This window comes from Cetorhinus maximus, chromosome 16 (assembly GCF_964194155.1).
Source record: "Cetorhinus maximus chromosome 16, sCetMax3.hap1.1, whole genome shotgun sequence".
Lineage (NCBI taxonomy): Eukaryota > Metazoa > Chordata > Chondrichthyes > Lamniformes > Cetorhinidae > Cetorhinus > Cetorhinus maximus.
Genome location: NC_135894.1, coordinates 74,865,864 through 74,892,811, shown reverse-complemented (window position 1 = coordinate 74,892,811; position 26,948 = coordinate 74,865,864). Strand labels below are relative to the sequence as shown.

Here is a 26,948-nt window from a genome sequence, read left to right as displayed (position 1 = left end):
GGAGGGTTGGGGATTGGAAGGGAGGGACTGGGGAAGTGGTTTGGGAGGGGAGCGAGTGGGGAAGTGGTTTGGGGAGGGTGGGGGAGAGAATGAGGGTGGGGTCGAGGAGTTTGGGGAGAGTGGAAGGAAGGGTTTGGGTAGGCTTTTGGGGGATGAATGGAGTGTCCTGGGTGTGGGGGTAGAGGGAGTTGGGTGGAGAATAAAGGGGAGAGGGCGGGGGGAGACAATGAGGAGGGCATGGAGTGGTTTGGGGGAGGGGTGGAGTGGTTTGGGGGCTGTGGGCAGGATGAGGGAGTTAGGTTAGTGGAAGGGGAGTGGCTGTTGGGATGGGTGATTGGGATAGGGTGTGGAAGGGTAGGGGAGAATTTTAGGGAAAGGTTCTGGGGGAGGGGGTGAGTTTAGAGCAGGGGTTTATGGGAATGAGCTGGGGGTTTGGGGTAAGGTGGAGGGGTTTGTGGGGTATATTGGTGGACAATGATCGCTGCGTGGAAGGGCCTGGAAGGCCATGCCCTTGTCACTGAATAAGATGCTTTGTGTGCATAACGAAGACATTAAATAAATTATAAACAAAAGCAACGTGTCTATGAATGAGAGAAAAAAATCATTCAAAGAAATTACGATTTTGTCATAAGTTTATTTGACAAGGTGAATTTCTGTCAGCAAACTTTTAAAACTAGTGATTCAAAACTCTTCTTGTGCAAGAATTAGAAAACATTTTGTATGTAGCTTGTCATAAAATTATACTTCACTTTCTTGATTATACTGTTTCTGAAGCCTTGGCTTCAGTTAAATATGAACTCATGACCTACCGACAATTCTTGATATTTGATGAGGCTTTGATAGTGGAGGGTAAGATGAATTGAAGGAGTATTTGAGGGGTTAGTTGCAGTTTGATTTTGTCTCACTTACACCTATACTCTTGCTGCATGCATCTCCATAAGTGCCTTTGAGTTGATATGAGCCCTGTTTTTTGAGATGGTCTAAACAATGTTTATTAACTGCCCTAGAGCAGAATACCAAATATTCCAGACTTATCAATTCTAACCAACACTCCGCCTTTTCCCAAATTGTCAACCTGCGCGTGACTCAAATAAGCACGATGGTATGATGGTAATTGTAAATGTGGGCATACTGTACACAGATTTATTTTCTTTGGGAATGGGAGCTGGAGAAGAGGTGGTGTCTAGGTACATGTTCCCAAAAAAACTTAAGAATTTTGACACTGGTGTACTGTTCAGCATTTTGGGACATATGTTCATTTGTAATTTTTTTTGATAGAATATAATCTGAAGCAAAGAAGTAAATACCCCATTATGACTCTTGGCCTTTTGTGTAGCAATGTACTTTTTAAGCCTAGAATTATCTATTGGTGATATTGTTAGAACATTCGCCAGCTATTTTAACACTGTTGCTAACTCATTTATTATAAACTGGTTGACACTTTTGTTAACATTGTTGACAAAGAAATGGAACATAAATGTATTAAGCTTTAGGCCTAGGTCTCAATGAGTCAACAGTATTGAAAAGTAACCGTTGGTTACATGCAGTAACTGCCACAGAGTTGAACACTTCATCAGACAATGGCTGACTATATTGCCTTGACTTTGAGTTATTTGCTGAACTGTGGTTTTACAACTAGGATCTGAAGCTTTACTGCATATGTACATAGTGTATGATCATAATGGATACCAGATAAAGATGATAAATGAGCATAAGTGCTTGTATGTATGTGGCACATACAATTTAATGACCTGAGCATGTTGCCATATTTAGTCTGTACTTGAGCCTCCAAGAGTAATGAGTATATTCAGTACATATCAAAAACTCGTCAATCCAAAAATATTCTTTTGGTCATATCCAAACTTTTGGACCACGTTCCGTGTACTATGAAATCTCAGGGTCCACATATATTGTTCAAATCCATATTCCTATTACTTTTGCATATACTTCAAGTTGTTGATAATTGCCATATTTTAAGGGGAGGTGGTGGCATAGTGATAATGTCACTAGACTGTAATCCAGAGGCCCAGTTTATAGCTCTGGGAACATGGGGTCAGATCCCACCATGGCAGCTGGTAGAATTTAAACACAATTAATAAATCTGAAAATAAAGCTAGCCTCAGTAATGGTGACCATGGCAATTATCATCGAATGTCGTTAAAAACCCATCTGGTTCACCAATACCCTTTAGGGAAGGAAATCTGCCATCCTAACCTGGCCTGGCCTGCATGTGACTCCAGATCCATAGCAGTGTGGTTGACTCTTATTGCCCTGAAATATACTAGCAAACCACTCGGTTTCAAGGGCAATTAGGGATGGGCAACATACGCTGGCCTTACCAGCGACACACACATCCTGTGAATGATTAAAGAAAAAAGACACTTTTGGATTTAATCCCCAGTGAGACAACATGAGCCTTTTCAATACCATCAGGCGTGCAATACTCAAACATATAAGCAAATGATCAACAATAAAAATGAGTTGCACTTGAGCTTTACTTTACCCTCCTACATTCCTGGACAGTCTGCTTGCACTCCAGCCAAACTTCAAAGCTACACTGTCATTATGACACCAGCCACTAAGATGTTGCTACTGTGTTTTGCAGACTGAAAATTAAAGTTGAAGTTTAAAATAGAAGGATAATTTTGAATGTCCCCCCTTCTGTTTTGTTGAATGTATCTCAGGACAGAAAATACAGACTGCAAAAGTTCTCATATTTGACATCTATGCTGTTTTGCAGTAGGGTGAACACCTTGAGTTGCAGTGATAGCAGTCAGGATTTCCATCTTCCCCTTGTTTTAAGGTGTCACAAGGTTGTCAAGGATGTTATTTTTTGATCTTTTGGAAAGGGAGTTCCTTTGATAAAGAGCAAATTTCCATTTTATATTGTGCTTTGCATGTCCTCAGAATATGCAAAGCATCTCACAACTGAAGGAGCGCTCCTGTCCATTAGCCGTGGCTCAGCTGGTAGCACTGTTACCTCTTAGAAGTCACACTCCCACTCCAGGACTTGAGTGCAAAAATCAAGGTGGACACTCCAGTGCAGTCCTGATGGAGTACTGCACCATCAGAGGCGCAGTATTTTGGGTGAGGTGTTAAACTTGAGGCCCTGTCTACCCTCATAGATGGATGTAAGAGATGTCATGGCACGATTTTGAAGAAGAGCAGGCGTCCTGGCCTGGCCAATATTTATCCTTCAATCAACACCACAAAAACAGTATTGCTGTTTGTGGGAACTTGCTGGGCCCAAATTGGCTTCCCCTTTTGCTACATTACAACAATGACTATACTCCACTACACTTCATTGATTGTAAAATGCTTTGAGATATCCTGTGGTCATGATAGGTGCTGTATGAATGCAAATATTTCATATTACAGCTGTTTAGGCAATAGAAGTTAAACTTTTTAAGACGCTTTTTATTGCATAAATCCTGAGGGGTGACCTCCCAAGTGTAACCACAACAGTTTTGATAATTTATGAATCATCATAAGCTGATAAACCTTGTTTACAGGCAAAGCACTTGAAATTAGAAAGCAGTTCTTTGCAATTTGAGGGAAGGGGAAAAATCGAGTGTTGTGAGAAATGTCATTACCACAACATGATTAGGAGTTTGATTAATATTTAATTGTCTTTATTGATAATTTAAATGCAGATAGTCAGCAATATCAAATAATGGAAAACCATGGGTTAAGTCTGATAAAGGAAGATGCAAAAAGCTAAGTAAAACAACTCTGAATTGGATCCACATGACATTTAATTTTGTTTATTTGCTGATTGAGCTTTTTTCCACCATTTGGAGTTAAGGTCAAACTTGATGATTGTGTGACCATGAAAGTAAAAATATTCTTCAGAACTGCAACCCTTGATGTGGCTGAATTTTATTATCAACATAAGTTGGATGTTGTAAATCTTTGATAAATTGTCATTTGAATGCAGATCTTCCTTGGTTATAAGTTAATGTATTTCAGTTATTTTGCTCACAGTGATTATTTATTTATTCTTCCTTTTCCAAAGTTCTTCATGCCTCTCCCAACTCTGACACAGAAATGGAGTGTTTGGTGTACTGCCGCATCTGACTATTCATAGCATCATAAAATGACACAGCAGAAAGGGAGACTATCTAGCCCATCATGCCTGTACCGGCTCTTTAAAAGCACTGTCCAGTTAGTCACATTCTCCTGGCTTGCCCCTATGGCCCTGCAATTTTTTCCTTATCAAGTAATTCCCTTTTGAAATTTATTCCTGAATCTGTGTTTATCTAAATGTTAGGAAGTGAACTGAGTGAGCAACATAAGAAAATTCGCTTTTCCAGCATTAGTAGCATAGTGGGAATAGACTTAGCCTAACAACTACTTGCATTTATATTCAATCTCCAAAAATGCCCCCAAACCCTTCACAGAACAAAAATGAACAACTAGACCTTTTTAGAAATTGAAGTTGACCAAAGGATTATTCAAAGAGGTGGATTTTAAGGAAACTTGTAAAGGTAGAAGCTTGTAAAGTGAAGAGCATAATCAGTATCTCATGGCATTGAAATCCAGTCAGACCATGAAATGGAAAGACCCATAATGCAGGGCACCAGCAAGGTTGAAAAGAAAGTGATTAAAAGTGCTAAATGTTTGGATTTTCAATGATTGTATAAAGAAATGAAGAGTTAGAGAGAGAAGATCCTGGTCAGTTTTGACATTCCCAGAAAAGAAAGATTAGAGTAAGAAAAAGTGTGGTTGGTTTGAGCTTAGTGGATGAAGAACGTATGAACGTACAAATTAGGAGCAGGAGTAGACCCCTCAAGCCTGCTGCGCCATTCAATGATCATGGTTGATCTGATTATAACCTCACTCCACATTCCCACCTACCCCGATAACATTTCACCCCCTTGGTTATCAAGAAAGTGAGTAGAATGGTATGTTTGCAGTGTAAGAGGTATAAGAGGAGAGACCAGAAGATCACTGACATTGCATTTTTGATACAAATAAACTGTTTATGGTAATTAATTTGTTTAAATTATATTTCTCGCAACTCTCTCAAATTTTGACTCAATTTTTCTTCCTTTCCTGAACTCTAAAATTGTAGCAGAGATCAAAGCTGCAGGATAGAAAAGAGAGAAGGATCATCTATTGAGAGACATGAGCGTTCATCTAGAAGGCCTAGGAGTACAGATTTGCAGCTCCAATTATGGGGAATGGTGGGTCTGGGGCAATTTTGCTTATACTAAGATAATTCACACAGACTACTTATTCAAGAAACAACCTGAGTTTTTTTTCTGGCCCACTTTCTCCCCATCCATTCCTGAATTAGGGTCTCTGGTTGAAATATAGTTCCTGAGGTGCAGGCAGTCCTGATACTTTGCCTAGGTGGCTATCCATTGAGGAGGTGAGAAATTGACCACTTTGACAGGATCTTTGATTGATACTACAGGTGTGCCTGTCCTGCTTTTTTTACCCCGCAAATACATTGGCAGTTTTTATTCCAGAAATCACTAGATTCTGTTGGGGAATGGAAATCTTACTAAGCTTATAGTGTCACAACTACTGTTCGACTGAGTTCAGGTATTTTAACACAGACCAGAATTGTTCCTGGATCTTTACTGATAGTCTGCTACGGGAGGACAATTTATGCGTAGTTTGGTGCTCCCGAATTGAATGTTAAACATGATTAAGATGCGTTTTCTTTCGGTGCCTGTAATTGTCTGATAACTTGCATATAATTTTGCCTGAATTTTAGCGCATAAGACTGTACGTGGGGGAGGAGGTGTAGAAGTAGAGGTGTTGCATAGCAGCTAGCTACTATATTGTCAGGTTCCATTTTCCTTGGCCCATTGGAAGGGGGAGGTTCTCTGATTGCCTTATTGAACTGGTGTAATGGCCCATGTGCTTTTGGTGGGGGGAGGGAGAGCTAAAATTTATTTTGGGGTGATGGTCCCTTTAAGAACTAGGTTTCTCTGGGAGGGGATTTATAGTAAAGCACCTGGCTTCTAGTAAGTGATCAGGTTGCCTGGGATATAACCAATAGAGAAAGAAAGTCAATATAAGTTGATTATAGGGGGTGGTTATGTGTTCAAGCAGTTTAGGTTTTGGACATGGTTGGCTGCAGAAGAGAAAACATCTCAAGTGCAGTTGAAATTTTGTGTGTTGGCTAAAAGAGGGTAAAAGTCTTGTTAACTGAAGGACTACTAAAGTGAGTTGAACTTCTGGTATAGCCAAGCTGAGAGAGAGTTTTAGATGCAAAACTCCAGAGTTAAATGATATTAGAACTCAGGGTTCTGACCTGCTTAAGATGTTAGAGACGTGTGTTGAACTCGGGGTTTGCAACCAGAGGTCGGAGAAGATTTGAAAGGAGGAGAATTGGAAGAGAACCTTGTCGGAAGTAAGCGGAAGGTTCAAGAAATCTCAATCCTTGTATAAAGTAGTACTCTGACCAAGTGGTTAATCTTCCAATTTTTGACAAGTATCTGACTTGGGTTTTGGGGTGTAAGTCTAATGGATGTTGATGGGAAATGGATTTATGAAGTTTGATTTAGATTATAAGTAAATGAGTTCAAAGTACTTTTAAATTCTTTAACGTAACTGACTTTAAAATAGTGTTGTTAGGATTCATGTTCTTCAATTTTAAAGCATGAACCCTGTGGCTTCTTTCTTTTAGTAAATACCTGGGGTTTTGGGTTCTAAATAATAACTAAACATGTTACTGGTCTCTGCTGAGATGTGGATGTTAACAGTAGGTGTTAATTTGGATTTGGAAAGATGGGAGTTGTCCAGGACAGTGATTGTCATACTGGTCAATGTGGTGGACCCTCTATCTGAAGTTCCAAAAAAGTGTTAGCTACGCAAATGAAAACTGCTTTTGTTACAGAAAAAATGATTGCATTGGTACAAAACTAAAACAACTTATTAAGTAATCAAATAAAGAAAACATGATTGAAATGCAGTACACTGAAGAGGCATTGTTTATACCAAGCACATTGTATACCCAGCCTGAAACGTGCAAAAGAATGGATGACCTTTAGAACTCAGAGCAACTCTCAATCTCATCCAACTTTTTTTTCTATGACTGCCCTTAACATCAAGGTAATATTTGACCGAATGTGGCATCAAGGAGCTCTAGCAAAACTGGAGTCAATGGAAATCAGGGGAAAATTCTCCACTGGTTGGAGTCACACCTAGCACAAAGGACGATGGTTTTGGCTGTTGGAGGTCAATCACCTCAGCTCCAGGGCATCATTGCAGGAGTCCCTCGGAAGTGTCCTAGGCCCAACCATCTTCAGCTGCTTCATCAATGACCTTCCTTCCATCAAAAGGTCAGAAGTGAGGGTGTTTGCTGATGATTGCACAATGTTCAGCACCATTCACAACTCCTCAGATACTGAAGCACTCCTTGTGCAAATGCAGAAAGATCTGGACAATATCCAGGCTTGGCTGACAAGTGGCAAGTAATATTTGTGCCACACAAGTGCCAGGCAATGACCATCTCCAACAAAAGGGAATCTAACCATCGCCCCTTGACATTCAATGGCATTGCCATCACTGAATCCCCCAGTATCAACATCCTGGGAGTTAGCATTGACCAGAAACTGAACTGGACTAGCCATATTAATATTGTGGCTACAAGAGCAGACCAGAGGCTAGGAGTCCTGTGGCGAGTAACACATTTCCTCACTCCCCAAAGCCTGTCCACCATCTACAAGGCACAGGTCAAGAATGTGATGGAATACTCTCCACATGCATGGATGAGTGCAGCTCCAACAACTCTCAATAGGCTCGACACCATCGAGGACAAAGCAGCCCACTTGAATGGCACCCCATCCACAAACATTCACTCCCTCCACCACCGATGCAAGGTGGCAGCAGTATGTACCATCTAGAAGATGCACTGCAGGAACTCACCAAGGTTTGTTATTCAGCACCTTCCAAACCCATGACCATTACCATCTGGAAGGACAAGGGAGCAGATGTATGGGAACACCATCACCTGGAAGTTCCCCTCGAAGCCACACACCAAACTGACTTAGAAATAGATCACCGTTCCTTCACTGTCGCTGGGTCAACATCCTGGAACACTCTCCTGGACAGCAGTGTGGGTGTACCTACACTACAAATGATTGCAGCAGTTCAAGAAGGCAGCTCACCACCACCACCTCAAGGGCATTTAGGGATGGGCAATAAATGCTAGCCTACGCAGCGACATCCACATCCCATGAATGAATATTAAAAAATTACACTTTATAATTTTTCTTTTTTCAGTCTGTTTCACTTGGGTTTTCTTCACTTTCTCCCCATTTCTTGTTCCTGTCCTCTCTTTCCAATCTTTACTCTCCCACGCTGACTCTCTTCCCATTCTGCTTTTTTTAATCTGGCCCTGTCTTATTCCATTTCATTGTTTGTACCACAGATCCTGTTCACTTGTTGGATGCGGGAAGATAGACTGAACATAGGAAATCTTGGACTGTTGAGAACTGTCAGCATCTTCCATAGTTGACAGTGCTTTCTTTGGATTCTGGGAATTTTAGGATTCTCTGGAGAATTTTTTTCGGTTGAGACCCAGACCATTTTTTGTTTGCCCTGGTCAACAGGTTCCTTATGCAACCGGTCTATTTTCAAACTGGGACTCAATTTCATGGAGTGTATGGCCACCAAAAACCAGGTACAAAAGAAAGAGAGAAAGATATTGCATTTATATTACACCCTTACATCCTCGAACATTTTACAGTTAATGCAGTTAAGAGTAGTTGCAGTTGTACTGTTGTAATTTGTACACCGCAAAGAGTTATATGGCCAGAAAATCTGTTTTGGGTATTGGCTGAGAGTAAATATTGATCAGGCCACTACGAAATCTCTCCTGCTTTTCTTTAAATACTATCATGGGAACTTTTACATCCACCTGAGAGGATAAACGGGGCCTCGTTTTAACCTCTCATCTGAAAGAAGGACTGGTGACTGTTTCCTCTGGTCCTGAGCTAAGAGACAGGAGCTTACTGTCGAAGATGCTAACTATAAAATCTGCTTTTTTAAAAAAAAGTTAAGCTGCACCTCACTTCAATATTATTGCTTTAAAAATGAGAAATATAATGAATCCATGGATACCAGTTTGAAAACCTATGATATGACAGGAATGAAAATCCAAAGTTGTTTGACACAAAAATGTGATTTTATGTCAGTCTCCACTGAATCCTAAACTAGGTCCTGCATGGCAAAACAACCTGTTCTTGACTGATCATATAACTGGTAATCAACTGGGAATTTGTGGAGCAGTTTAATGGTGTGAGACTTGAATCTACAAACTTCTGACTCAGGGGTGACAGTGCCATGGCTAATGCTGTATAAATGTGTTATGTGGCCTAAGTGCTGCCTACTTTTCAAATATATCTTAAAATGAGCCAATGGCACCATATAAATCTCTCGAATAAGCTTAAAGTCCAGGTGGTCAATGATAAGCATATGCACCATCAAGTTATCAAAATGCAAAATGGCGATTATATTATTTGTTTTATAGAATTGCCACCATAATACCATATTTGGCTACTGGATACAGTCCCTAGCGCTTGTGTTGGATGTGATGGTATTATTGTGATTCACCCTGTATAAGTGGTGATGGAAAAAGCATAATGGGTTGTAGAAATGAAAATTAGCCCATGAAACATGTAAACAGTTAGCTGGTTTTGTGTACATAGGGATTCAAAAATGTTTAAATCACTCAAACAGTACAGCAGAGCTCCACTGGCATCCCCATGTGGATTTTATTTCTTCTACATACAATCCTGGTTTACCTGTGGCATACAGCTATAGTATCTCAAATCCAGCTATCTGAAAACCGGTGGTGTCCGAAAACCGGACATGCAAGAATTTTAAGTCCTGTTAAATGAGAGAAGAAAACTTACTGGATGTTTGGGGAGTTGCTGCATTGGCGCAGTGGCGTGCCAAGTAGTTATCCACTTTACGCGCCTGTTGTTTCCTGCACTCAGTGATCATAGTGATCCTTGACCCCACCTGACCCAGTTTGGCCTAGTCCGCCGGACCCAACCTGACCTGGCCCTAACTACCAGGATGAAACGGCCTTTCAGAGATCTTTCACAATGAATGAGTGTCACATGAATTGCTAGCCCTCTCCCTGCACCTTCACTGAGTGCAGAACCCCAGTCAAAAACGAAGAGTGACCTGCATATCAGTCTGACTCACGGGAATTCCAACCTATTGCAGCTGATCCTTTGAGATCAGATCTCACAACTTGTGATGTGTAGGCTGCTGATGTCATGGTATTGCTGTCTGTACCAAATTGGGTATTTTGCATTATATATTAATAAGACGCTAGAAATACAGGGCAAATGGAATTTAAAAGTTAGATCACTGTTTCTGTAATCAAGGCAAGGCACATAACTGACTTTACAAGCACAAGATTACAGGATAAATACAGATGAGGACGGCTTTCCAGCCTATATAAATTCACCCGTCTACAGGAACTTATTCTCTTGTTTTCTCGTCTGCTATTCATTGAATTAAGGTTCTGTTTTTTACCTCTGTAAACCGCTAAGATCTGAAATCTGGCACAGATTTGGTCCTGAGGTTGTCTGATTTGAGGCATTCTTCCTGTAATATGAAGTCTGGGTTTCTAGTTGTACCTATTATCTATCTTGCACACTAAAACACAAAGTGTTTCAGTATGTGGATCAATCTCATCACGATGTTGATTGGAGATTTTTGAATGAATGTAACCTGTGTATCAGTGTAACTTTACAAAATGTAAGAGAGCTGTTTGCTGTGATCTGAGGAAAAACAGATTTGTTCCCATATTACCCAAAATACCCAAAACACTGAAGTTTTAAACAGCGCCTTTGTAACTGACTGATGTTGAGAGATCCAACTTAACCTTTTCATGGAGCAGGGGCTGGGAACTTCCGCTTCAGGAGCTTTGTGCATGCACAGACTAGAAATGTGCAGTACATGCACAACCTGGCGTTTTTGTAGCTCTCCGGGCTAAGAATGGGCCCAGTCCGCCTGCGCAAAAAGAAAATGGTAGAAAAACAGGACCGTGAGACCAGCGAGTGATTCCAAAGGGAGTCCCAAATAGGACATGTAGAGGAGACAGGGAGATGTCCCAGTTAAGAAGAAAGAGGAGCGGAGAAAGAGACTCCAAGAAGGAAAAGGGCTGCGGTTGGTAGACTTTTAAGTGGTGAGGGTGGCTCGGGAGGGGCCCGGGTGGCCGACGAGGGCTCGGGCGGGGCCCGGGTGGCTGAAGGGGGCAGCTGAAGGTTGGTGATTCTGTGCGACAGGCCTTTGGGACAAATGTAAACCTTTGGAACAGGAGTGTTCTGCTCAGTGCGGGCGAAGAGCTAAAGTTTTGTTTGTCAGCTGGTGCAGGAATGCATGCTCTGGAATCCAGGGGAACGGAATCTTAGGAGACAAGATTGAAATCCTGAGAGGTGGACGGTCGTTGAGGCATCTGAGCTGGAGTGCCTTTTGAGAGAATTCCAAAGCGAGATCTTTGAAAGTGAAGACTGGAATCCCTTGTGTGAGACAGTGTTTTAATGAGATTGACTCAGTGTTTACTGATGTTTGGGTGGAGAAATAGGTAGAATTTATTGTGCAGGGTGGTGTGTTCGACCACAGTTTGCCTGTTAATTCACCTGTACCTTGTGTTAACCCTGAATGTTAGAGTATAGGTTAGATATTTCAAATTTTTATATTTCCGACTTTGTATAGTAAAGTTTATTTTTGTTTGTTCAAAATACATGGAATCTTGTGGCTTTATTCTCTTAGACCAAAGTTTAAGATTCAAGACACTTGTACTTTAAATGAAAAGTTAATGGTCCCTAACCGGATCGAACCAGAAAACTTGGGGGTCTGGCCCAGGGTCATAACACTGCTGTGGCACTGGCAGGTAGTTAGCACTATTTTCCCAACATATCTGCTTGCCTATGATAAGCATATACAGTATAAATAATTCAACATACTGTTAACTCCAAATACCACCACAGTAAGGTATAGGAAAATGAGTAAAATGGTTGTCAGCAACGTGAAGGCATTATAATACAAATCATTATAATCATTGGTGATGGAATTTGTTTGGGGCGAGTTGTGTCAGTAGAGCCCTTCAAATTTGAAACTGAGTTTTAAAAATTGAGAGTTAATATTTTGAAAGTGTATTGGTGATGCTCGTGTGTGTAGTTAGGTTCTAAAATAATGTTGAACCCATAGTTGCATTAGGTTCCAGGATCATCTTAATCATTAAAGCAACTTTTTTAAAGGGAGAGTTTTGCATCTAACCATATATTTTTTGAGAACTTTCTGCATCTAAATGTTATCCAGAAAGATACCAGAGTTTAAGGTTAAATTATGAGTGCGAGTTGTATTAACTTCACTTCTATTTCCTTGAATGTAGATCTAATTAAGGTACTGAAACTGGTAAAAGGGTTTGATAGGATAGATAAAGAAAGTATTTTAGATTGATTTATGTTTAAAAATTGTGTTTTAATAAAAAATAAATGTGCTTGTCTTTTAAAGGATGTAGGCATTGGTGAATCTGCATTGCCACTAGTTAAAAACAAAAAGCTAAAAGCTACTGCGGATGCTGGAAATCCAAAACAACAGAATTAGCTGGAAAAACTCAGCAGGTCTGGCAGCATCGGCGGAGAAGAAATCAGTTAATGTTTTGAGCCTTCATGGCCCTTTGGCAGAACTGAAGCATAGTTAGGAGAAGGGAGAAATATAAACTGGTTTAAGGTTGGGGGGGGTGGGGGGGGGGCGGAGGAGAGAGAGACGTTGAGGGTGTGGTGATTGTGGAGATGAGCAGATAATCAAAAGATGTCACAGACAAAAGGGTCAAAGAGGTGTTGAAGGTGGTGATATTTGTCTAAGAAAAGTGCTAATTAAGAATGGAATATCCTGTCTTCCATTCTTAATTAGCACTTTTCTTAGACAAATATCACCACCTTCAACACCTCTTTGACCCTTTTGTCTGTGACATCTTTTGATTATCTGCTCATCTCCACAATCACCACACCCTCAACGTCTCTCTCCCTTGCAACTAGTTGGTTTGGTTATGTCACAACTTTGTTGCATCAGTTTTAAACACACTAAGATCTGTAGCCTCGTACCAACCATATTAATCAGGGCAACAATTTTTCATCTTGTCTACTGTGGCTCAACAGATATTCACTTTCATCGTATTGTGGAGGATTATATTCATGCATGTCTGGCGTGAGGTAGCCATGAGGAATCTACGTCTGGGAGAGGGACTGGTTGGTATCTATCTTGCTGGTGAATCCCTCCATGAAATGGTGTGAGGGACAGCATATATCTCCTTCCTGGATTATACTTAAATGTGGGGGTGTGGGGAGGAGAGGTGGCAGGAGAGTCACTGGGAAAGGCAGGAGCTTTTAAACAAATGATTACAAAACACAGCCTTGGGCTTGAACCTGGAAGCTAAAATTGTTAATTGTCAGGTTTGGCTGTTAGAGGTTGCTAAAATACATTTAAAAAGAAAAATAATAAATTTATGCCCAAAATGTCACTGTTCAGAAGGATTTGAGTCTCCTTGTACATAAAATGCAGGAAGTTACCATGCAGGTACAGAAAGCAGTTAGGAAGCAAACTGTACGTTGGCCTTTATTTCAGATTTCCAGCATCTGCAGTTTTTTGCTTTTATGTACGTTGGTCTTTATTGCAAGGGGGTTGGAATGCAAGGATAAGGAAGTCTTGCTGCAATTGTGCAGAGTTTTGGTAAGAGTACTGGAGTATTGTGTACAGTTTTGGCCCCCAGACCTAAGGAAGCTTTAGTGACAGTCCAATGAAGGCTCATTAGATTAATTCCTAGGATATGAGAGTTGGCCAATGGGGAGACACTGAGAAAATTGGGCCTGTACCTTGGAATTTCAAAGAATGAGAAGTGATCTAAGTGAAACCTTTAAGATTCTGAGAAGTCTTGGCAGGGTAGATGCTGAGAAGTTATCCCATCTTGCTGGAGGGTCGTAATCTCAGCAAAAGGGGTCAGTCGCTTAGGACTGAGATGAGAAATTTATTCACTTAAGAGGTTTGTGACTCCTTAGAATTTTCTATCCTAGAGGTCTCTGGATGCTAAATTGTTGGATATTTAAGGCTAAGATTAGTACTTGTTTGGACTCTTAAGGGAAGTAAGGGTTATGGGGGTTGACTAGAAAAGTCGATTGAGGTGAAGACTAACTATGATCCTATTGAATGGCAGAGCAGCCTTGAGAAGCATATGATTTAGTCCAGCTCCTGTTTCTTGTGTTCTTATGTTTTAGGTTCATTGCCTGTGTTGAGCATACTGTGTCTGAACAACTTCCTGTTAGCACTCCTAAAATTGCCTTTTACTAATTGGAACCCTTGCCCCTTTAACCTATTTGAGTATTTTACTTTGAAGCATTTTCTTAATTTATATTTTTCTATTTCTTTATCTACTTTCAAGGCTAAAATTGGTGGAAAACTTTCCCCGTGACTTTAAACTTTGATATTTGGCATCAGCCTTATGACTTTTTGCATTGTGTCTGATGTTCAGGATGCACTGCAGCAACTCACCAAGGCTCCTTGGACAGCACCTACACGGTGTTTACCACCTAGAAGGACAAGGGCAGTAGACACATGGGCGCACGAGCACTTGCAACCTCCCCTCCAAGCCCCACACCATCCTGACTTGGAACTATGTTGCCGTTAATTCAATATCGCCGGGTCAAAATCCTGGAACTCCCTAACAGCACTGTGGTTGTACCTACATGACATGGACTGCAGTGGTTCAGGAAGGCAGCTCACCACCACTATCTCAAGGGCATTTAGGAATGGGCAATAAATGCTGGCCTAGCCAGCAATGCCTATATCCCATGAAATAATAATTTAAAAAGTCTCCCTTGTGTCTTAGTGACCAGAATTGAATACGGTACTCAAGGTGCAGTCTGACCAGAGCTCTATCCGGTTTGATCATGGCTTCCTTTCGTGTGTTTTGCATTGTTTTGGTTATATGGTTTGATATTCTCTTGGCTATGTCAATTGCTGCCCACAGCGATTTGGGCATATTGTGTCTGCGTTTACTTAAATTCCTAGGTCTCTCTCAACTTTACTGTTAACATCATTCATGGAACAGATATGTTGCCCATTTTTTTTTTACTTTGTACTTCTCTGCATTTAATTTCATCTGCCATATTTCAGCCCACTAAAATGTTTTTATCTAACTTGCCATGTAATTTTGAAGTTGCCTACTCCATTCCTTTGCCCTTCGGCGTTTAGTATTACTTGCAAATTTTATTAATTTGCATTGGGTTTCTAAATCCAAGTTGTTCATGTAAATTAGAAGCAGTGGTGGTTACGACCTTGATACCTAGAGTACTTTGCTTACCACCCCCCACTCTGACCTAATCCCTAACAAGTGGATTGGAGTTTGTGGTCAGCGGTGAAGCGATGGGGCTCACCGCTGAGCTTGAAGAAAGCTACTCATAAAGATCTAGCGATGTCTGTGGTTTGGACTTCTTTCCCAACAGTAGTTTAAATCTGGTGTCAAGTTGATGGGTTTCCAGGCATCAGCAGCAGTGAAGTCAGAAAATGGGGTAAGCAGCCAATTACATTGTAGTATTCTCACAGACAGCAAGCCAGGAAGTTGAAAGTACTGAGCCCTTTCACCTTTTAATTTTAAAGTTCAGATACGGATTAAGATAGAAGCTAAAACCTTATAAACAATCTTTAAAAACATTCCACATTGGATGTTATTTTTATTGTAATGGTGAAATTTAACATTCCACAATATAAAATTAGCTCTTCAGGGCCATTGGGGATGTTTAATATGTCATTTTAAAAAGAACAGTTACACTTCATCCAACAAGATGTAATTTTTTCAAGGGCTTTTCCAGTGGGACCAACAGTGTAAAAGTGGAAGTTTTCATCAATTTGTTGGTTGCTTAGAGCCTGCATCCTTGAGGGACCTCAACAGCACATGCTGTGGAGGAGCATAGAATCACTGACAGCAACATCGGGATTTCTGTGTTATTCTGCTCATGTGCGGAATCCCAAATTATTGTCAGTTTCAGTGGAGTAATGTTGGTGAATGGCGCCTGTTTCACTGTCATTATCATTGCAAAATCACGTACATTGCTTTCTATGCTTCAGCTAATTTCTTTCTATTCGCACATTTCCTGTGTCTTGTGAACCCATGTTGACTACTGTTCACTAGTTTATGATTGCCTGTACAATCCTCAAGTTTACTCTCGATAATCAATTCTATCATTATACACAGGATTGTAGTAAGATTAATGGATCAGTTCTCAGCTGTGCCTATTTTGTCATTCTTTTTGAATATAGACACCACCACATTGACCTGTTTGTAGTCTGTTGACACTTTTCCCTCTGTCCATTGACTCCCTCATAATATTGTCAGTGGTTAGCATTTCTCCCTAGTCTTTCTTAACACTCTCTGGGATAAATGCCATATGTCTTAATACCTGAAAATGCAATTTCTTTGACATCACCTGCTCCCAACAAAGTCACATTATAGTTATAAAAACAGAAATTGCTGGAAAAGCTCAGCAGGTCTGGCAGCATCTGTGGGGAGAGAAAGAGTTTCCGAACAAGAGTCATTTTGGACTTGAAACATTAACTCTGTTTTTCTCTCCGGATTGCTGCCCGACTTGCTGAGTTTTTCCAGCATTTTCTGTTGTTATTTCAGATTTCCAGCATCTCCAGTGTTTTGCTTTTATTACATTACCTATTAGTGATTTGTGCATTCTAGGTTGAGAGGAGATGACCATGAATGGGCAACTGGATCTGAGTGGGAAGCTCATCATTAAAGCTCAGTTAGGTGATGATATTCGTCGGATCCCGATCCACAATGAGGATATCACCTATGATGAACTAGTACTGATGATGCAGCGGGTGTTCCGCGGGAAACTGCAGAGCAATGATGAGGTCACAATCAAGTACAAGGATGAAGGTGGGTGGTGGATTTTTATCAAAAGTAATCAAGCATTTGGAAAATGCATTAATTTCAAAGGTGGCCAAGCAGCCAGCTCGCTTTGGACTATTTGAGTTCACTAATGGTAATATAGCATTGCCCAGTTGGATTGTTAGGTTAGACCTGGTATGCTAAGATGATGTTTAATGCAAAAGGGAGGAAGAACTGTAACATGTTTACCCTTGGGTTAAGTGCGGCAGATTTGGCCCATGTTCAGGAACAGGAGGGTGTGGTTACGAGGCAAGTATGGGGATGCAGAAGGTAACACTGGAGGAACCTCAGCCCATGCGTTTGTCCAGCAGGTACAAGGTTCTTGCAGCCTTTGTGGATGAGAGCAAGCACTGCACTCACAGCAGGGAGGTTAAACAAACTGACCACAATACCATTGTCCAGAGGGCCATTCAAGTTGGGGGAGTAAAAATAATGTAGTAGTGGGGCACAGTATAGTCATTAGAAAGGTACAGTACTCTGCAGCCAAGTGTGAGAGTCCTAAAGTCTGTGTTGACTGCCTGGTGTCAGGGCTAAGGACATTTCCTTGGGGCTGGAGAGGAACATGGAGTGGGAGGGGAAGGAACCAGTTGTCATGCTCCACGTGGGTACCAAGGCCATAGAAAAGGCCAAGAAAGAAGTTCTGCTACTGGAGTATGAACAACTAAGAGCTAATAAGATAATAGTAATAAGGTAATAGTCTCTGGATTGCTACTTGAGCTACAAGCAATTTGGCATAGGATAAATAAGATCAGATAGTTGAATGCGTGGCTCACAGATTGGTGGGGGGGGGAAATGGGTTTCAATTCATGGGGCACTGGCACCAGTACTAGGGAAGAGGGAGTTTACACTTGAACTGTACTGGAACCAGGTGAATCAAATAGCTAGGGCTCTAGAGAGGGCTTCAAACTAAATAGTGGGGAGAAGGTTTGGGTGAGCAGAAATTTAGATAATTAAAGAAAAAGGACGAGGCAGTAGTTCAGGGTAGCGACATAGGTAATGATAACCAGGGTATGACAGGAGGGGACAGAGCATACAAACACAAGAGTACAACAGCAAATGGGGTCAGAGTAGGGAAATATGGTAAAAAGACAGAATTAAAGGATCTTCATTTGAATGCATGAAGCATTCTAAACAAGATAGATGAATTGAATGCATAAATAGAAATAAATCGGTATACTATGAGGTATGGTTGCAAAGTGACCAATGCTGAGAATTGAATGTTAAAGGGAATTTAACATTTTGGAAACATAGGAATAAAGGAAAAGGAAGTTCAGTTGAGTTGTTAGACATTGCTTGGGGCAAATCAAGATGTAGAATCCGTTTCAGTGGGGATAAGAAATAATACGGGGAAGGAGTCACTGGTGGGAGAAGGCTCCTTACAGTAGCTACACTTTAGGACAAAGTATAAATCAAGAAATAATAGGGGCTTATAAGAAAGGCACTGCAATAATTGTGGGCAATTTGAATTTTCATTTGGATTGGTTGAATCAAATTGGCAAAGGTGGCCTGGAGGATGAGTTTATTGAGTGTATTCAGGACAATTTCTTAGAACAATACTTTGTGGGGAACAGACTGTTTTAGGCCTGCTAATGTATAATGAGATAATTAATTAATAGTCTCATAGCATAGGATCCTCTGTGCAAGGGTGATCATAACATGATAGAATTTCACATTTGGTTTGAGGGTGAGAAACTTGAGTCTGAAACTTAAGAAAAGACATTAAAAGATATGAAGGTAGAATTGGCTAAAGTAAACTAAAAATAGATTAAAAGGTGATGCATTAGATAAGCAGTGGCAGACATTTAAGGAGATGTTTCATAACTGTCAACAAAGATGTATTCCATTGAGAAAGAAAGACCCTAGAATTATGAACCATCCATGGCTAACTAAGGAAGTTAAGGATGGTATCAAATTGAAAGAAAAGGTCTACAGTTCTGCAAAGATTATTGGTAGGCCAGAAGATTGGAAAAAAATTAGAAACTAGCAACGGATGACTAAAAGTTAATGAAGAGGGAGAAATTATAATGAGAGTAAACTAGCAAGAAATATAAAAAACAGACAGTAAGAACTTCTACAAGTATATAGAAAGGAAAAGAGTAGCTAAAGTTGGTCTCTGAAGATGAGACTGGGCAAGTAATGGGAAACAAAATTGCAGAGACTTTGAACAATATTTTCTATCTGTCTTCTGTGGTAGAAGATAAGTAAAAACATCCCAAGAATAGTAGAAAATCAAGGGACAAAAGGGAGGGAGGGACTTAAAACCATCACTTTCATTAGAGAAAACATACTAGAAAATTCCTGCACTGCAGGAATTCACCAAGGCTCTTTCGACAGCACCTTCCAAACCCACAACTGCTACCATTTAGAAGGTCAATGGAGGTCAATCATCTCAGTCCCAGGACATAACTGCTGAAGTTCCTCAGGATAGTGTCCTAGGCCCAACCATCTTCAGCTGCTTCATCAATGACCTTCCTTCCATCATAAGGTCAGAAATGGGAATGTTCACTGATGATTGCACAATGTTCAGCACCATTCATGACTCCTCAGATACTGAAGCAGTCCATGTCCATTTACAGCAAGACCTGGACAATATTCAGGCTTGGGTTGATAACTGGCAAGTAACATTTGCACCACACAAAAGCCAGCTATAGATCATCTCCAAAAAGAGAGAATCTAACCATCTCCCCTTGACATTCAATGGCATTACCATTGCTGAATCCCCCACTATCAACATCCTGGGGGTTACCATTGACCAGAAACTGAACTGGACCAGCTATGTAAATACTGTGGCTACAAGAGCAGGACAGAGGCTGGGAATTCTACGGAGAGTAACTCATCTCCTAAGTTCGCAAAGCCTGTCCACTATCTTCAAGGCACCAGTCAAGAGTGTGATGGAATACTCTTCACTTGCCTGGATGAGTGCAGCTCCAACAACACTCAAGAGTTAACACCATCCTGGACAAAGCAGCCTGCCTGAATGACACTCTTTCCACAAAAGATCACTCCCTCCACCATCAACGCACAGTGTCAGCAATGTATACCATCTACAAGATGCACTGCAGCAACTTACTGAGGCTCCTTCAACAGCACCTTCCAAACCTGCAACCTCTACTACCTAGGAAGACAAGGGCAGCAAATGCATGAGAACATCATCGCCTGGAATTTCCTCTCCAAGCCACGCACCATCCTGACTCGGAACAATATCGCTGTTTCTTCACTGTCACTGGGTCAAATTTTGGAACTTCCTTCTTGAATAAGCCACTGAATATATTTATGAAGGAAATAGATTTCTAGATTCTAGGCATCAAGTGGTATGGGGAGAGCGCAGGGGTGTTGAGATAAAGGATTAGCCATGACCAAATTGATGGGTGGAGCGGGCTCGAAGGGTTGAATGACCTACTCCTCCTATTTTCTATGTTTATTAACAGCACCGTACCCACATTACGTGGACTGCAGTGGTTCAAGAACACAGCTCGCCATCACCACCTCAAAGGCAGTTAGGAATGGGCAATAAATGCTGGCCTAGCCAGTGACACCCACATCTCAAGAACAAATAAAAAAATTGATAATTTTTATATGACAAAATAAAACTATAACGAGCGAGGTGCTACAGAATCAGTGATTGGACCTCAACTATTTACAGCCCATGTTAATGACTTGGATGAAGGGACTGTGTACATTGTAGCCAAATTTGCAGACAATACAAAGATGGCTAGGAAATTAAGGTGTGAGGAGGTCACAGTCTCCTAAGGTTTATAAATAAGTTGTGAGTGGGTATAAAGTGGAGAAAACGTGAAGTTATCCTCTTTGGTCGGAAGAATGGAAAAACAGAATTTTATTTACTGTAGAGAGACCACAGAATACTGCAGTTAGAGGGATTTGGGTATCCTTTTTTATATGTATATATATATATATATATATATATTAGGAGCAGAAGTAGGCCATTCAGCCCCTTGAGCCTGTTCTGCCATTTGATAATATCATGGCTGATCTGGTTGTGGCCTCAACTCTACTTTCCTATCTACCCCTTATACCCTTTGATGCCTTTATCAATCAAGAATCTGTCTAACTCAATCTTAAAAATATTCAAATGACCCTGCCTTCTCTGCTCTCTGGGAAGAGAATTCCATGGACTAATGACCTTCTGAGGGAAAAAACTTCTTATCTCCATCTTAAATGTGAGACCCCTTATTTTTAAACTGTGTCCACTAGTTCTAGCCTTGTACAGGAACAAAATGTTATCATGCAGGTACAGCAGTAATTAAGAAGGTAAGTGGAATGTTCGCCTTTGGTGCATGTGGGATGGAGTATAAATGTAGTGAAGCCTTGTTGCAACTTTACCAGGTGTTGGTGTGACCACACGTAGAGGACTGTGTACAGTTTTGCAGTCCTTATTTATGGAAGGATGTACTTTTGAGTTGGGAGATACATGACTCCAAACCAAATAATTTTTGTTTTCCCCTCTTCTCTCCACCTTTGGGGAAAAAGACTGGCCCCCACTCAACATAGCATCGCAGTAGTGCTGCTGAGAGGAGAATGGTGGATTGTAGGTACACACCTCCAGCTCGTTGCTTTGTTATTCTATGCATTGGAACTTCAAACATCACTGTGATTTTTTTGGAAAGTCTGTTGCTTTCACTTCCCATGGCAAAATAAATTCTTACAAATTCAGATTAAGAGGATACCTTCTAAACATTACTCGTTCTACTTATTAGACACTAGAATAATGTTCAGTAGAATTGGGTCGCAGGTCAGTGCAGTCAAGAATCAGTATTTAGCATATACTAGTAAAATTAGCTGATTAACTATGGGATTTTTATGATTTCTGAAATGTAAAATATGTTTTTATTTAGGGCTGGTAACATTTTGACATTGAAACTGTTAATACATGCTCAGCCCCAGAGAAACATCCGAAATTGACCAGAAACTGATTTAAAGTGGATTTGTGTCAATGGAAGTGAAGACCTGAGGCATATAATTTGTATTCAAAAATGAATGGATGAATTAACTTGATAGAAGTTCTTTCCCACAGAGCTTCAAAATATCTTCTGTTGTCCCACATCTCATATACTATACTAAGAAAAAAGAAGTATTACGGATAGGAAAGAAAGGCAAACTTTTCCCTCACCAACTATCCGTAAGCAGAAGGTGTTTTGAATTATTTTAAAGTATGCTGTGGAGTGTTTTCCTAAACCCTCAGTTTGAGAGATCCAATTTACTAATAATCTGCAACAAATTCCTGCTATGGTTATTTCAGAAAGTTAGTTTATTCACATTCAAAACCTAGGGGATGAATGTTTGCAACATCCCACTCCATTACACAAACACATAGTAAGGGGGAGATAGGGGGGAAAAAAAAGAAAGTTTTACCGCTATGGATAGTAACAGTAAAAGAGCCACAGAAATAAATATTAGTTCACTTGATTATCAGAGTCCAAGGGCAGAGTCCAGTGAGGAGTTCTTTCATGTAGGAGCTTGAATTCAGCTGGCTGAAGACTGGAGTTGTAGAGTTCTCTTTACATTTGGTACTGATACTGCAAGATGAAGTTGGCACACAGAGACTGGGTCAGTTCTGCAGGCGATGGTAGGCTTCGAGGAGCAGGCTGTTGTTCGGCCTGGAGTTCTGCTTCCTGGTGTTCACTGGTTGGATGTTAAACAGTAGACTGAGGATTTCTTAGTTCTCAAGGAAATATAGAGATTTCATAGAAACATGCATAGAAACATACATAGAAAATAGGAGCAGGAGTAGGCCATTCGGCCCTTCAAGCCTGCTCTGCCATTCATCATGATCATGGCTGATCATCCAACTCAATAGCCTGCTCCTGCTTTCTCCCCATATCCTTTGATCCATTTCGCCCTAATAGCTATATCTAACTCCTTCTTGAAAACATACAATGTTTTGGCCTCAACAACTTTCTGTGGTAGCGAATTCCACAGGCTCACCACTCTCTGGGTGAAGAAATTTCTCCTCATCTCAGTCCTAAATGGTCTACCCCAAATCCTCAGACTGTGACCCCTGGTTCTGGACTCCCCCACCACCAGGAACATCCTTCTTGCATCTACCCTGTATAGTCCTGTTAGAACTTTATAGGTTTCTATGAGACTCCCCTCATTCTTCTGAAGTCCAGCGAATATAATCCTAACCGACTCAATCTCTCCATAGAACCATAGAATACTACAGCGCAGAAAACAGGCCATTCGGCCCTTCTAGTCTGTGCCGAAATATTATTCCGCTAGTCCCATTGACCTGCACCTAGTCCATAACCCTCCAAACCCCTCCCATCCATGTATCTATCTAATTTATTCTTAAAACTTAAGAGTGAGCCCGCATTTACCATGTCAGATGGTAGCTCGTTCCACATTCTCACCACTCTCTGAGTGAAGAAGTTCCCCCTAATGTTCCCCCTAAACCTTTCCCCTTTCACCCTAAAGCCATGTTCTCTCGTGTTTATTTCTCCTAATCTAAGTGGAAAGAGCCTACTCGCATTTACTCTGTCTATACCCCTCACAATTTTGTAAACTTCTCCTCATATGTCAGTCCCACTGTCCCAGAAATCAGTTTGGTAAACCTTCGCTGCATTCCCTCTATAGCAAGAACATCCTTCCTCAGATAAGGAGACCAAAACTGCACACAGTATTCCAGGTGTGGTCTTACCAAGGCCCTGTATAATTGCAGCAAGACATCCCTGCTCCTGTACTCGAATCCTCTGGCTATGAAGGCCAACATACCATTTGCTTTCTTTACTGCCTGCTGCAACTGCATGCTTACCTTCAGCGACTGGTGTACGAGGACACCCAGGTCTCGTTGCACATTCCCCTCTCTCAATTTATAGCCGTTCAGATAATCTGCCTTCCTGTTTTTGCCACCAAAGTGGATAACCTCACATTTATCCACATTATACTGCATCTGTCATGCATTTGCCCACTCACTCAGTTTGTCCAAATCACACTGAAGCATCTCTGCATCTTCCTCATAGCTCACCCTCCCATCCAGCTTTGTGTCATCTGCAAATTTGGAGATATTACATTTAGTTCCCTCATCTAAATCATCATTTATATTGTGAATAGCTGGGGTCCCAGCACCGATCCCTGCGGTACCCCGCTAGTCACTGCCTGCCACTCGGAAAAAGACCTGTTTATTCCAACTCTTTGTTTTCTGTCTGCCAACCAGTTTTCCATCCATCTCAATACACTACCCCCAATCCCATGCGCTTTAATTTTACACGCCAATCTCTTGTCGAAAGCCTTCTGAAAATCCAAATAAACCACATCCACTGGCTCCCCCTCATCAACTCTACTAGTTACACCCTCGAAAAATTCCAGTAGATTTGTCAAGCATAATTCCCCTTTCATAAATCCATGCTGACTCTGTCCGATTCTGCCACTGCTTTCCACATGCTCAGCTATTAAATTTTTTATAATGGACTCTAGAATTTTCCCCCCTACCGACGTCAGGCTGACTGATCTATAAATCCCTGTTTTCTCTCTCCCTCCTTTTTAAATAGTGGGGTTACATTAGCTACCCTCCAATCTGTAGGAACTGTTCCAGAGTCTATAGAACCTCGGAACATGACCACCAATGCATCCACTATTTCTGGGGCCACTTCCTTAAGTACTGTGGGATGTAGAATTTCAGGCCCTGGGGATTTATCGGCCTTCAATCCCATCAATTTCCCCAACACCATTTCCCTACTAATACTGATTTCTTTCAGTTCCTCCCTCTCACTAAACCCTGTGTTCCCCAACATTTCTGGTATGTTATTTGTGTCCTCCTTTGTGAAGACAGAACCAACTTATGTATTTAGTTGGTCAGCCATTTCTTTGTTCTCCATTATAAATTCCCTGTTTCTGACTGTAAGGGACTTACATTTGTTTTCACCAATCTTTTTCTCTTCACATACCTATAGAAACTTTTACAGTCAGTTTTTATGTTTTCTGCAAGCTTACTCTCGTACTCTATTTTCCCCTTCTTAATCAATCCCTTGGTCCTCCTTAGCTGAATTCTAAACTGCTCCCAATCCTCAGGTCTGTTGTTTATTCTGGCCAATTTGTATACCTCTCCCTTGGATCTAATACTATCTCTAATTTCCCTTGTAAGCCATGGTTTGGCCACCTTTCCTGTTTTACACTTGTGCCAGAGAGGAATAAACAATTGTTGCAGTTCACCTATGCGCTCTTTGAATGTTTGCCATTGCCTATCTACCGTTATCCCTTTAAGTAACTGTTCCTACTCCATCATGGCCAACACTTGCCTCATATCATTGTATTTTCCTTTATTACGATTCAGGGTCCTAGTCTCAGAATCAACTATGTCACTCGTCATCTTGATGAAGAATTCTATCATATAATGGTCGCTCATCCCCAAGGGGCCTTGCACAACTAGATTGCCAATTATTCCTTTCTTATTACACAATACCCAGCCTAGGATGGCCTTTTCTCCAGTTGGTTTCTCAACGTATTGGTCCAGAAAACTATCCCGTGTACACTCCAGGAATTCCTTCTCTACGGTATTGTTACCAATTTGATTTGCCCAATCTATATGCAGATTAAAGTCACCCATAATTACAGATGTTCCTTTATTGCATGCATCTCTAATTTCCTGTTTAATGCCATTCCCAATATCACCACTACAGTTTGGGGGTCTATATCAACCCCCGCTAATGTTTTTTGCCCCTTAGTGTTTCTCAGCTCTACCCATACAGATTCCACATCGTCAGAGCTAATATATTTCCTCACTGTTGCGTTAATTTCCTCTTTAACCAGCAATGCAACTCCACCACCTTTTCCTTTTTGTCTGTCTTAAGTTTCAAAATGGTCACTCGAGTCACGTGATTTTCTTTCTTTACAATGATTTCAAAAGGGATATTTATCCAGTGTCTGAAGCTGGCTTTGATTTCAGGACTGATAATGTCCCAGCCACTAGTTTTTGAAAGAGTTACCATCCACATTGAGGGTCTTGTGCCGGGAAGCATTTGTCTCGGCAGACCCACTGACTTTGCTAGAGGGCTAAGTTTATCAAGATGTAAATGACGTCCTTTGTCCACTCAATGGTCCTCTTTTGAAATGGACCTGGACAGTACCAGGTGCGAGATGAGTCTGTTAACAGCTCTGCAAGCATAATTTTCGATCTGCGAATACCCTGGTTTCATGATAATGTCCTTACAATTGGGTGTGGGATTCCGTGATGATGAGAGGAGGATTCTTTTGTTCTTGTAATTCCTGTTTGTAGCTTCCAGAACAAAGGGCCAATCCTGTGGTCACGTGACTTATGGTAGCCATCTTTTTGGTTCAGGAGAAGGTCCATTTTAAAAATAGCAAAAAGAATAAAGTTTTGAGACATTTTTGGATTCCCTTTCATGTCATATTGACACAACACGAGTCAAATTAATTAGGCAAGAAGGTAAATTGAAGGGGTTTGATTGTGCGCTATTCCTCTGTGATTTAATTGTTATACATCATTGAAGTATTTTGGTGTTAATTAGTTCATTACATAATGCATATATGGTAAGAATGTTCCAGTCTTGAAACATTGAATTAAAATTTGAAGTCAAATATGGTTCAAGTACTCTCAATGTAATTTGATGTCTCTTTGAGCACGATTTAAAAACACTTGGATCATTTATCATGGTTATACATTTTGATATCTTTCACCTTGCTTCCCTTGCACCTCCTTCAATTTGATCTTCTGCATTTGCTGCTCCCAATGCTGACTCCTGTACATTGGGGAAACCAAATGAAGACCGAGTGACCGCTTTGCGGAACCCCTTTGGTCTGTCCGCAAGCATGACCCAGAGTTCCCTATCATTTGCCATTTCAACACCCCATCCTGCTCTCAAGCCCACATGTCCGTCCTTGGCCTGCTGCAATGTTCTAGTGAAGCACAACACAAACTGGAGTAACAGCACCTCATCTTCTGATTAGGTACTTTCCAGCCTTCCACACTTAACGTTGAGTTCAACAACTTCAGACCATGAACTCTCTCCTCTACCTTCAACCTTTTTTTTTATTCCCT

General features: G+C 40.9%; 1 protein-coding gene across 2 annotated transcripts in view; it reads left to right on the top strand.

Moving 5' to 3' along the window:
- tfg (trafficking from ER to golgi regulator) overlaps positions 1-26,948 on the top strand; it is a 157,828-nt gene that overhangs the window by 1,106 nt on the left and 129,774 nt on the right. Inside the window, exons 1-2 of one of the 2 annotated variants that reach the window (XM_078560081.1) lie at positions 13,144-13,232; positions 16,724-16,924. In XM_078560081.1, the coding sequence (XP_078416207.1) occupies positions 16,735-16,924 (190 nt within the window). In that variant the 5' untranslated portion in view covers positions 13,144-13,232; positions 16,724-16,734. Of the gene's footprint in view, positions 1-13,143; positions 13,233-16,723; positions 16,925-26,948 lie in introns of those variants that run through there. The other variant, XM_078560080.1, reaches the window with a different exon arrangement.